Source organism: Squalius cephalus, assembly GCF_949319135.1.
Source record: "Squalius cephalus genome assembly, chromosome: 25".
NCBI lineage: Eukaryota > Metazoa > Chordata > Actinopteri > Cypriniformes > Leuciscidae > Squalius > Squalius cephalus.
The window spans coordinates 26888199-26902569 of NC_137146.1; the positions used below are offsets into that span (position 1 = coordinate 26888199).

Consider the following 14371-nt stretch of genomic DNA (forward strand, 5'->3'; position numbering starts at 1 on the left):
TTCTTTTGTTTTTTTAATTAAAGTTGTATACTGATTTAACAGCGCCATTATGGCATATGTTAACAATCCATTGATGAACCATTGATGAACCATTGATGAACCAACTGATGGAAGTTGGCATCTCATCAGAAGTAGAGTCTGTCTGAGATGGCCGCTGGAAAGTGGGTCATTATTTGCATGCGAATCCACCAGTGCGGTTCCATAGGGTTGTACCGTGTGTATGGCCGTTTGGACATGATGGCATCCGTGATGTCGTCTAGAACCGGCTCGACTTCTCGCTGGCCGCTGTTGCAGTAGGAGCGCATAAGAGCCATGTACTGCTCAAAGTGAGCTTTCCCATAGTCCTCCTGGACACCAGGGGGCGCCTCCTTCCACAGCTTCTCTGCTGTTGTCGTGACTATGTCACGTGTTAGGATGCCCGTGGCCACGATAAAGTTTCCGGGCTCAATGACGGAAACATTCACGCCCCAAGCCTTCATTTCATACCTGAGACAGTCAGAAAAAGCCTCAACTCCGTATTTGGAAACACAGTAAGGGGATCGGAGAGCGTTTCCCATTCTGCCGTACATGCTAGCGATGTTCACCACACGACCTGTGACCAAAAGACAAAAAAAGTGAGGAGCGGTGCAGAGGACTAGACAATTTCAATTTAAATAACTGTTTTCAAATATGTTAACTCTTTCCTCGCCATTGACGAAAATTTTCGGCTTTTCGTGTTTTCACTTTTATACACTAGGGGGCGCTATTACACATCTTCTGAAAGAGCACATCATCTCCTGATCAAAAAAATGATCAAAAATGCTGGTGGGGAAAGAGTTAAAATGTAATTTATTCCTTAATTTTATTCATTTTTAGCATCATTACAACAATTAACAATGATAAAAATTCACTGAAAATGTTGGATCGCAAAAAAAACACAAAAGTGTTTGTCAGGCCACACACTCCAAAGTCCATTTGCTTTAATCATTGATCCATTCAGATCCAAACATTCCTTTAATTCAGGGAAACATTAACAGAAGCAAAAACATTAACATTCCTATGCAACTTTTGAGTTAATCTGAGCCAAATAACATATTCTCTTGATTAAAACGAATGCCCGTTGTCACAGGTTTACTGCACCTTTAGCCCTGCGGATGAGAGGCAGAAAGGCTTTGGTGACTCTGATGGTTCCCCACAGGTTGACCTCTGACACCTGCCTGTACGTGTCCATGCTCGTGAACTCCACCTCACCGAACGTGGAGATGCCAGCATTGTTGACCACAGCCCACAGACCTGCACACACACACACACACACACACACACACACACACACACACACACACACACACACACACACACACACACACAGATGAGCAGACATCCTGAGCACATTCAGACAGTTGTGAAATACAGCGGGGGAAATAAGTATTGCACACGTCACCATTTTTCTCAGTAAATATATTTCCAAAGGTGCAATTGACATGAAATTTTCACCAGATGTTGATAACAACCCAAGGAATCAGTACATACAAAGAAACCAAAACAAATAAGCTCAGAAATTAAGTTATGTGTAATAATGTGAAATGACACAGGGAAAAAGTCTTCTGATTATTCTTTTCACTCCTCTGTCAGAAATCTTGCGAGGAGCACTGGTCGAGGCAAATTTATGGTGAAATGATTGTCTTTCCACTTCCATATTATGGCCCCAACAGTGCTCACTGGACCATTCAGACTATAACCAATGCCATCATTATGTGTTGGAACAATTAGGTTGCGAAGGTCTTGAGACAGCTCTTTACTTTTACCCATCATGAGATGTGTCTTGTGTGACACCTTGGCAATGAGACCTTTTTGTAGGCCATCCGTTGGGACTGAATCATCTGTTATTAATTTGCACTGACAGGGGGCTGGATTGCTTTTTAATTACTAATAGTTTTAAGCTGTTGTCTTGGCTTTCCATGCCTTTTTGCACCTCCCTTTCTTCATGTGTTCAATACTTTTTCCCTGTGTCATTTCACATTATTACACATAGCTTAATTTCTGAGCTTATTTGTTTTGGTTTCTTTGTATGTACTGATTCTTTGGGTTGTTATCAACATCTGGTGAAAATTTCATGTCAATTGCACCTTTGGAAATATATTTACTGAGAAAAATGGTGACGCGTTCAATACTTATTTATTTCCCCCGCTGTATATATATATATATATATATATATATATATATATATATATATATATATATATATATATATATATATATATACACACTGAAAGTCAAAAGTTTGGAATAATCAAGATTTTTTGATATTTTTGAAAGAAGTCTCTTTTTCTCACAAAGGCAAAATTTGATAAAAATACAGTAAAAACAATTAAAATAACTGTTTTCTATATGAATATATTTTAAAATGTAATTTATTCCTGTGATTCCTGAAAGCTGAAAATTCATTCGGCATAATTACTCCAGTCTTCAGTGTCACATGATCCTTCAGAAATCATTCTGATATGATGATTTGAAGCTCAAGAAACATTTATGATTATTATCAATGTTGAAAACAGTTGTGCTGCTTCATATTTAAACTATGAAACACTTTCATTAAAGAGTTTGGGGTAATTTTAAATTTAAATTTAAATTAATATTTGTATTCTGCAAGGATGCATTACATTGATTCAAGTGACAAATACATTTATAATGTTACAAACGATTTCTGTTTCAAATAAACGCTGTTCTTTTGAACCTTCTATTAATCAGAGAATCCTGTAGGAAAATAGAAAAGTTATTTTCAAATGTAATTATATTTCACGCTATTTCTGTTTTTTACTGTATGATTGATCATATAAACGCAGTCTTGGTGAGCAGAAGAAAACATTGAAAATCCTTAGTTATTTCAAGCTTTTGGTCACCAGTGTAAAAAAATTTTTTTTGCCTGCCATATTAAATGGTTAGATCTAATAACTTATGAAAACAAATATACTCACTTTTGGAAATCTGAAAAAGATTTTCATTGTCGATCATCTTTAAAACATTACAAGTAGAAATCAGCTGACAGCAGGTTTTATTCTGTGATGGGTTTAATTATCAACATTAGAGCAATAAAAAAGACTAATAAATCTGATTTATTAGGATTTATTTTATTTTGACAATCTTCTTCACTGCTGATCTTTAGATGATATTTCCATATTTCTTCTGCATTGCCATCTGTCATTTGATTCTCTGAGTCTACACAGCCGTAGATGGTGTGTGTGGTGGTGTGTGGTGGGGGTGTGGCACAGTGATTGACAGCAGGGGGCGGAGTCATTATTCTCTCTAATCAAATGAGCTTTAATAGTTCATAGCACCCTTCAGATTAATGGCTGGTAATCACTCTTCACATGTGATATAAACCATATGACTAGATCTATGAGCTAAACATCAGACACGTATAAAAAAATAAAGAGCAACATATGTTTCCTTGAAATTATGGCATATCACTATAAAACAGTTGACTAGTTTACAAAGCACATTAATATTCAATAACATAATAAGCTCAAAACTGAAGCTGATCCTTGTGTTTCTCCTTGATTTAAACACTTGAATATGATGAAATAAATCATATTTAAACTGAAGACATTTATAAACTGATCACTGAAGGATCAGGCGGATGTGTGGAATTTGGTGTGTGTGTGTGTGTTCTTGTATATGCGGTTTATGAGGACATAAGTGTGTATAATGACATGGGTATTACACTTCCTGTGTCATCATTAACCAAACGGCTTAAGCCGTTGACACATTTAACGACTAGCTGAAACATTGTAAGACTGAAATGAACACACTTACAGACTGTTTCCATCGACTGGAGACTGAACGCAACTGTCTCTGACTCAAGTGTGTTTGGGCATGATCAGTCGTAAGTATCAAATTACATTCATAATCAGCCTTGCAGTCAAGTGTGTCCCCGGCTTTAAAAAAACAAAAAACATACTACACTTTTTTATTTTTTTTTTGTAGAGAGTTTTCTGTGATGCGTAGGTTTAGAGGTAGGGTTAGTGTAAGGGGAGAAAATATACAGTTTGTACAGTATAAAAATCACTATGTCTATAGAAAGTCTACATAAAACATGAATATGTGTTTGTAGGCACTTAACGGTAAACGATTAAACAAACCCACTAGACGGTAAACGACGGTAAACGATTAAACAAACCCACTAGATGGTAAACGATTAAACAAACCCACTTTATGGTAAACGATTAAACAAACCCACTTTATGGTAAACGATTAAACAAACCCACTAGACGGTAAACGATTAAACAAACCCACTAGACGGTAAACGATTAAACAAACCCACTAGACGGTAAACGACGGTAAACGATTAAACAAACCCACTAGATGGTAAACGATTAAACAAACCCACTAGACGGTAAACGACGGTAAACGATTAAACAAACCCACTAGATGGTAAACGATTAAACAAACCCACTTGACGGTAAACGATTAAATAAACCCACTAGACGGTAAACGATTAAACAAACCCACTTTATGGTAAACGATTAAACAAACCCACTTTATGGTAAACGATTAAACAAACCCACTTTATGGTAAACGATTAAACAAACCCACTAGATGGTAAACGATTAAACAAACCCACTAGATGGTAAACGATTAAACAAACCCACTTTATGGTAAACGATTAAACAAACCCACTTTATGGTAAACGATTAAACAAACCCACTAGATGGTAAACGATTAAACAAACCCACTAGATGGTAAACGATTAAACAAACCCACTAGATGGTAAACGATTAAACAAACCCACTAGACGGTAAACGATTAAACAAACCCACTAGATGGTAAACGATTAAACAAACCCACTTGACGGTAAACGATTAAATAAACCCACTAGACGGTAAACGATTAAACAAACCCACTTTATGGTAAACGATTAAACAAACCCACTTGACGGTAAACGATTAAACCCACTAGACGGTAAACGATTAAACAAACCCACTTTATGGTAAACGATTAAACAAACCCACTAGACGGTAAACGATTAAACAAACCCACTAGACGGTAAACGATTAAACAAACCCACTTGACGGTAAATGACGGTAAACGATTAAACAAACCCACTAGACGGTAAACGATTAAACAAACCCACTTGACGGTAAATGACGGTAAACGATTAAACAAACCCACTTTATGGTAAACGATTAAACAAACCCACTAGACGGTAAACGATTAAACAAACCCACTAGACGGTAAACGATTAAACAAACCCACTTGACGGTAAATGACGGTAAACGATTAAACAAACCCACTTGACGGTAAACGATTAAACAAACCCACTTGACGGTAAACAATTAAACAAACCCACTTGACGGTAAACGATTAAATAAACCCACTAGACAGTAAACGATTAAACAAACCCACTTGACGTAAACGATTAAACAAACCCACTTGACGGTAAACGATTAAATAAACCCACTAGACGGTAAACGATTAAATAAACCCACTAGACGGTAAACGATTAAACAAACTCACTTTATGGTAAACGATTAAACAAACCCACTTGACGGTAAACGATTAAATAAACCCACTAGACGGTAAACGATTAAATAAACCCACTAGACGGTAAACGATTAAATAAACCCACTAGACGGTAAACGATTAAATAAACCCACTAGACGGTAAACGATTAAACAAACCCACTTGACGGTAAACGATTAAATAAACCCACTAGACGGTAAACGATTAAATAAACCCACTAGACGGTAAACGATTAAACAAACCCACTTTATGGTAAACGATTAAACAAACCCACTTGACGGTAAACGATTAAATAAACCCACTAGACGGTAAACGATTAAACAAACCCACTTTATGTTAAACGATTAAACAAACCCACTAGACGGTAAACGATTAAACAAACCCACTAGACGGTAAACGATTAAACAAACCCACTTGACGGTAAACGATTAAACAAACCCACTTGACGGTAAACGATTAAACAAACCCACTAGATGGTAAACGATTAAACAAACCCACTTGACGGTAAACGATTAAACAAACCCACTTGACGGTAAACGATTAAACAAACCCACTAGATGGTAAACGATTAAACAAACCCACTTGACGGTAAACGATTAAATAAACCCACTAGACGGTAAACGATTAAACAAACCCACTAGACGGTAAACGATTAAACAAACCCACTTGACGGTAAACGATTAAACAAACCCACTTGACGGTAAACGATTAAATAAACCCACTAGACGGTAAACGATTAAACAAACCCACTTTATGGTAAACGATTAAACAAACCCACTTGACAGTAAACGATTAAACAAACCCACTTTATGGTAAACGATTAAACAAACCCACTAGACGGTAAACGATTAAACAAACCCACTTTATGGTAAACGATTAAACAAACCCACTAGACGGTAAACGATTAAACAAACCCACTAGACGGTAAACGATTAAACAAACCCACTTGACGGTAAATGACGGTAAACGATTAAACAAACCCACTTGACGGTAAACGATTAAACAAACCCACTTGACGGTAAACAATTAAACAAACCCACTTGACGGTAAACGATTAAATAAACCCACTAGACGGTAAACGATTAAATAAACCCACTTTATGGTAAACGATTAAACAAACTCATTTTATGGTAAACGATTAAACAAACCCACTAGACGGTAAACTATTAAACAAACCCACTAGACGGTAAACGATTAAACAAACCCACTAGACGGTAAACGATTAAATAAACCCACTTTATGGTAAACGATTAAACTCACTTTATGGTAAACGATTAAACAAACCCACTTGACGGTAAACGATTAAACAAACCCACTTGACGGTAAACGATTAAACAAACCCACTAGACGGTAAACGATTAAACAAACCCACTTTATGGTAAACGATTAAACAAACCCACTTTATGGTAAACGATTAAACAAACCCACTTGACGGTAAACGATTAAACAAACCCACTTTATGGTAAACGATTAAACAAACCCACTAGACGGTAAACGATTAACCAAACCCACTAGACGGTAAACGATTAAACAAACCCACTTGACGGTAAACGATTAAACAAACCCACTAGACGGTAAACGATTAAATAAACCCACTTTATGGTAAATGACGGTAAACGATTAAACAAACCCACTTGACGGTAAACGATTAAACAAACCCACTAGACGGTAAACGATTAAACAAACCCACTTGACGGTAAATGACGGTAAACGATTAAACAAACCCACTTGACGGTAAACAATTAAACAAACCTACTTGACGGTAAACGATTAAATAAACCCACTTTATGGTAAACGATTAAACAAACCCACTTTATGGTAAACGATTAAACAAACCCACTAGACGGTAAACGATTAAACAAACCCACTTGACGGTAAACGATTAAACAAACCCACTAGACGGTAAACGATTAAACAAACCCACTAGACGGTAAACGATTAAACAAACCCACTTTATGGTAAACGATTAAACTCACTTTATGGTAAACGATTAAACAAACCCACTTGACGGTAAACGATTAAACAAACCCACTTTATGGTAAACGATTAAACAAACCCACTAGACGGTAAACGATTAAACAAACCCACTTTATGGTAAACGATTAAACAAACCCACTTTATGGTAAACGATTAAACAAACCCACTTGACGGTAAACGATTAAACAAACCCACTTTATGGTAAACGATTAAACAAACCCACTTTATGGTAAACGATTAAACAAACCCACTAGACGGTAAACGATTAAACAAACCCACTTGACGGTAAACGATTAAACAAACCCACTAGACGGTAAACGATTAAACAAACCCACTAGACAGTAAACGATTAAACAAACCCACTTTATGGTAAACGATTAAACTCACTTTATGGTAAACGATTAAACAAACCCACTTGACGGTAAACGATTAAACAAACCCACTTGACGGTAAACGATTAAACAAACCCACTTGACGGTAAACGATTAAACAAACCCACTAGACGGTAAACGATTAAACAAACCCACTTTATGGTAAACGATTAAACAAACCCACTTTATGGTAAACGATTAAACAAACCCACTAGACGGTAAACGATTAAACAAACCCACTAGACGGTAAACGATTAAACAAACCCACTTGACGGTAAATGACGGTAAACGATTAAACAAACCCACTTGACGGTAAACGATTAAACAAACCCACTAGACGGTAAACGATTAAATAAACCCACTAGACGGTAAACGATTAAATAAACCCACTTTATGGTAAACGATTAAACAAACCCACTTTATGGTAAACGAGTAAACAAACCCACTAGACGGTAAACGATTAAACAAACCCACTTGACGGTAAACGATTAAACAAACCCACTAGACGGTAAACGATTAAACAAACCCACTAGACGGTAAACGATTAAACAAACCCACTTGACGGTAAACGATTAAACAAACCCACTTGACGGTAAACGATTAAACAAACCCACTAGACGGTAAACGATTAAACAAACCCACTAGACGGTAAACGATTAAACAAACCCACTTGACGGTAAACGATTAAACAAACCCACTAGACGGTAAACGATTAAACAAACCCACTAGACGGTAAACGATTAAACAAACCCACTTGACGGTAAACGATTAAACAAACCCACTAGACGGTAAACGATTAAACAAACCCACTTGACGGTAAACGATTAAACAAACCCACTTGACGGTAAACGATTAAACAAACCCACTAGACGGTAAACGATTAAACAAACCCACTTGACGGTAAACGATTAAACAAACCCACTAGACGGTAAACGATTAAACAAACCCACTAGACGGTAAACGATTAAACAAACCCACTTGACGGTAAATGATTAAACAAACCCACTTGCCGGTAAACGGTTAAACAAACCCACTTGACGGTAAACGATTAAACAAACCCACTAGACGTAAACGATTAAACAAACCCACTTTATGGTAAACAATTAAACAAACCCACTAGACGTAAACGATTAAACAAACCCACTTTATGGTAAACAATTAAACAAACCCACTAGACGGTAAACGATTAAAAAAAAAGATGTTACAAAATAGAGATGCAAGAGTTTAGGTATGATTTACATGTATTTAACACAATAATTTTGAACACATCATACAAAATCATTCTGATTTCTAAAGACTGACTGAAATTGGAAAACATTGCATCAACTAATCAATTATTTGAATATACTGACAGGCTTGATTTTTAATAGAAATAAATAAATATGCATATAATTGTATATAAAAATTCTAATAAAAAAAGTGTTCACTTATTGAAAAACATGGAGCAGCTAAATCTCCACACAAACAAAACAAAAAACAGAACAGAGGTACAGAAACAGAGAAGAGAACGCGGCAGAGCTCGTAATAAAACAAGAATCAACATTAGCTTGGCTTTTTGGAGATGCCGAGAACTGAGGGATTTGAAATGATGTAAAAGTGACGCAGAGATGAAGGTGTTTTTATTATCTCAACAGGAGTAAAGTATTTTATTGAACAGATAAAATGCCATTTGTAGTTCATTGTGAAGCATTATCTATTGTCTACTGTGTCATTTCATTGAGGTTGTTGTAACAATTGTTGTAACTGGAATTTATTTTCAAGAAAGTACAGCATCTATTAATGGGTAAAGCTACAGTAACGTCTTCAGATAGTCAGCTTGAGATCCTCTCCATCTAAACTGGTTTTATTCTCTAGAAGTGAATGTTTTATGAGTATAAGTTTTTTTAATATTAATATTCATCCGCACAGTCACAGAGCAGAAGCACAACCAAAACAATGTTCTTCTGCAAAATGCAGCTTTGTTTATTAACCACTAGAGGGACAAAATTTACATAGTGTTGAAGCACTAAAATTATTTCCTAGAAATAAATAAAAACAAACTAAGCATAAATATCAATATTTAAAATAATAATAATAAAATGACAAAAGCACATACCAAATATATGAAAAATTCAACTAAAATCTGGAGATATTTAATTTAATTAATCAATCAACAATACTATTGATCAGCATTACCAAACGTGGACATTTTCCACTAGAAACAAACATTGATGTATTATTTTAATTTAATATTGTGAAGCTGCTTTGATACAATCTGTATTGTGAAAAGCGCTATATAAATAAACTTGACTTGACTTGAAATCAAAATGAGAACTAAAAAAATATTAAAATTAAAGCTTATTCAAAATATATAATATAGCTAAAATGAAAACTAAAATGACACTGTCAACTAACCAAAAAAAGAAGAGTAAAATAAAAAGAAATTACAAAAAATAAATCAAAATAAATACAAAATGATGTCCCTATTTTTCAGCAGTATTGTCTGGTTCTCTGAAATGACCTTTGAACTCATCCACAAACAACCCTCACCTTTCTCCGAGTCTTCCAGGTTGTCAGTGACGAACTGAAGCGCCTGAGAGACTTGCTCCTCACTGCAGACGTCCAGCTGAACGACCTTTAACCTCTCCGAATGAACTTGCTCCAGATCCTGCGCACCTTCTCCATCCTTATTACACACACACACAATAAACCAGCATGACGTTACATACGCTGCAGGCTGCGCCATTACAATGTACACTCTGAATCAACATACACCAATGCAACATTTTTCTAATCATTTGTTAACAAACAAGTATTCATTACTTCAATGAGCTCATTGTCTCTGCATTAAATTATTACATAGTTTAAGTTAATACCTTTTTCGCTAACAGTGATTTTGTATATGCACATTTCTGAAATACATAACTTAGACAGTTACCTCTGATAACAGATCACTCTAAACTGTCATGTGGACTCATGCATTTACTGTAAAGCTGCATTGAAATGATGTGTGTTGTGAAAAGCGCTATACAAATATGAATTGACTTGTACACAGCCTGTTCATTATAAGAGGAGGAATTTAGTGAGTTAGTACATGCTTATGTCATATATAAAACATTTAGATTGAATTTACAGCCACAAATAACAATATCATAATAATATATATAAATAACCGTGATATGAAAAGTTGGTCATACTGCTAGAATTATGAAAAGGTTTCACACAGAAGTGTGTTGCCACTATGTAAGAATGATTTGCAAGAACCTTGTGAAATATATTTCATCATCTTGACTTTATGCCAACGGTATATTTCTGATTATTTATCAACTGATGTACAACAGAAGCTCTCACACACACACACACCGCAGGAATAGTTGAACCATTACCTTAAACAAACAACCTGCAAACACAGTGAAGCCGAGGTTGTGTAAGTGCTTAGCCAAGGCGAGCCCAAACCCAGAGTCACAGCCAGTCACCAGCACGGCTTTCCCTTCAGCCTAATGAGGAAATATTATACAATATTACTTTCATAAAGCCACAGCATTATTGTGCAACTGTAACTGAGTGTGCCAACAATCCCCTGCCCGAGCGAGAGAGAAACCAACACCTCATCTGAGCGCAGATTCCTACGATTTCTTACTAAATCAGTGGTTTTCAAACTGTGATCAGCTGATCTGAAATCAGGCATTGATAAAATAACCAGCTTTAGTTTCAAAGATAAATCAACTCAAATGATAGTGTTAACATACATTAGAATATATATAAATATATTTTATATAAGCTAAAATTAATTTTAGAAAAATACTTCATAATAACAACAAAAAATTACTTTTTATATAATAATTATGTTATACAATATAACAAAATAACATATAGGCTAACATAATATAACATGATGCTGTAATATATCATTTATAATTACATTATTTCTTTATATTTTTTACATTACCTAAAATGTTTTTTTTTTACTTCCCCTTAAATTACAAATTACACACACACACACACACACACACACACACACACACACACACACACACACACACACACACACACACATTTCATGCAATTTTATAGCATTATCTCTATCATTCATTCACACTATCGAGGCTGAAATGAAAAGAAAGAAATACTACAAATATAAAATTACGCATTCATATATATATATATATAGCCTATATATATATATATATATATATATATATATTAGGGCTGTCAAAAGATTAATCTCGATTAATCGCATCCAAAATAAACGTTTGTGTTTACATAATATATGTGTGTGTACTGTGTATAATTATTTTGTATATATAAATACACACACATGGATGTATATATTTAAGAAATATTTGCATACATATACTGTATATATATTTATCTAGTTTATATTATATATAAATATAATTTTTTTTATATATAAATAACACATTTTTCTTAAATATATACATGCATGTGTGTGTATTTTATATATACAAATTTAATTACACACAGTACACACACATATTATTAAAAACAAACTTTTATTTTGGATGCGATTAATCGCGATTAATCTTTTGACAGCCCTAATATATATATATATATATATATATATATATATATATATATAGCTGCTATATATATAGCGTGCACTGAGACCAATTTTTCATAGCTGATGGATTAATTACATAAAAAAACTAAATAAATAACAAGCAAAGATACATAATTATCAATATATTTTATGGCATGTGTTGCATAATGTAGACTACCATTTATACCACACATGCAGTGCATAAATCTCTTTATCACATACTATATAACAGCAGCATTGATTCCAGTGTGAGTTTATCTGTAGTGTAGTGTAGTGTAGTGTAGTGTACTGTACCGTCAGGGTCCCGCGGGGGAGTCGAGGCACGGCCACGTACAGCACGAACAGCGCGTACACCAGCACTATGCACTCGGTGACGCTGGTCTCCGGGAACCCGCAGGCCCGCGCGCACAGGTTGAGCACTGACGGCAGGCCGAAGCCGAGGACGAGCGTGAGGAACACCGAGAAGAAGACGAGCAGCGCCACTCTCAGCATCCGCAGAGCCGCCATCTTGACTGCTCACTGTTCACTGTTCACACACTGCTCTGCTCACTGCTCTGGCGGAGGAGGCGGGCCGTGGACGCACAGTTTATGAATTATGCAAATATACGCAAATTACAGTATCTTTACCTATTCAAAACTAGAGCGAATACGGTTAAGGGGCGGTGCCACAGGCATACATTATGATAACATTCCGTTTTATTATTTGGCTACCAAACTTCTGTCAACAAACAAATGAATCCAAAACAACTAACAACAGGCAAGCAGTAGCGGGCAAAAGTTTAGAAACATTATATTGTTTTTATGTTTTTGAAAGAAGTCTCTCAAACACAGTAATATTGTGAAATATTATTACAATTTAAAATAATGGTTTTCTATTTGAACTATAATATTTCTATTTGAAATATAATTTATTTCTGTGCCGCAAAGCTGAATTTTCAGCATTACTCCAGTCTTCAGTGTCACATGATCCTTCAGAAATCATTCTAATATGCTGATTTATTATCAATGTTGGAAACAGTTCTGCTTAATATTTATGTATAACCTGTGATACTTTTTTCCCCCAGGATTCTTCGATAAATAAATGTAAAAAAAAGAAAGAAAAAAGAACAACATATTTTGTCACAATTATACATTACAGTTCAAAATATTGGGGTCAGTAATTTTTTTCTTTCGTTTTTTTGAAAGAAATAATACTTTTATTCAGCAAAGATGTGTTAAATTGATAAAAAGTGATAATATTTTCTAATAATATAAATCTTTACTATTTTGAATAAATGCTGTTCTTTTAACTTATTATTAAAAATATTATATTAGATAAACTTAAAATTTTAAAGTATATTAAAAAAGAAAATCATTATTTTAAATTGTAATAATATTTCACAATTTCATTTTTTTTTTTATCAATGTATTTAATGATAATGATTATATTACCGTAACCCAAAAGTGAACAATGTTTCAGTGGGGGAAAACGCCCCCCTTAAGGAAAATGTGACATTACAGTGAAACAAAACATAAATGTGACTAGAATTGCCATCCCGGTTTTGAGTGACTATGGCAGGAGTTATTCACCAAATATTAAAATTGCTCAGCCTTCATAATTAATTAGTATTTTGACTAAAAATATTTTTGTACAAAGGGGGCGTTTTGCCCCAGCGGTGGGGTAAAATGCCCCCTTTCTTACCAACCAGTTTGCTTCATAGATCAACAGCAAAATTAACAGACAATAGTTTTTAATCTTTAAAAGTAAAAGGCAAGTAATGTATCAACATTTAAATATATTAATATTTATTTCAGGAATGTCCAAAATAGCCAAATTCAACTACCTTCCATCAGTGAGCTAACTGTGCTAGCAAACTAGCTAGCTAATGCTCACTTGAGGTCATTTTTTCATGTATTGTTCAAATATTTAGATTTTCCCACTTAGTTATACTGCATTAAGTGTAAAACAAAGGATTTGATAGACTGAAATATGTTATTATAGTAA

At 34.8% G+C, this 14371-nt stretch overlaps 1 protein-coding gene across 1 annotated transcript; it reads right to left on the reverse strand.

The window, feature by feature from the left end:
* bdh1 (3-hydroxybutyrate dehydrogenase, type 1) lies at nt 1–12996 on the reverse strand. Its single transcript, XM_079862922.1, has 5 exons — nt 12682–12996; nt 11213–11323; nt 10377–10512; nt 1120–1272; nt 1–592 (listed from the first exon to the last, which is right to left on the reverse strand). The coding sequence occupies exons 1-5, from the start codon at nt 12892–12894 to the stop codon at nt 126–128; spliced, it is 1080 nt and encodes a 359-aa protein (XP_079719048.1). The 5' UTR covers nt 12895–12996; the 3' UTR covers nt 1–125.
* Nucleotides 12997–14371: the final 1375 nt, after the last annotated feature.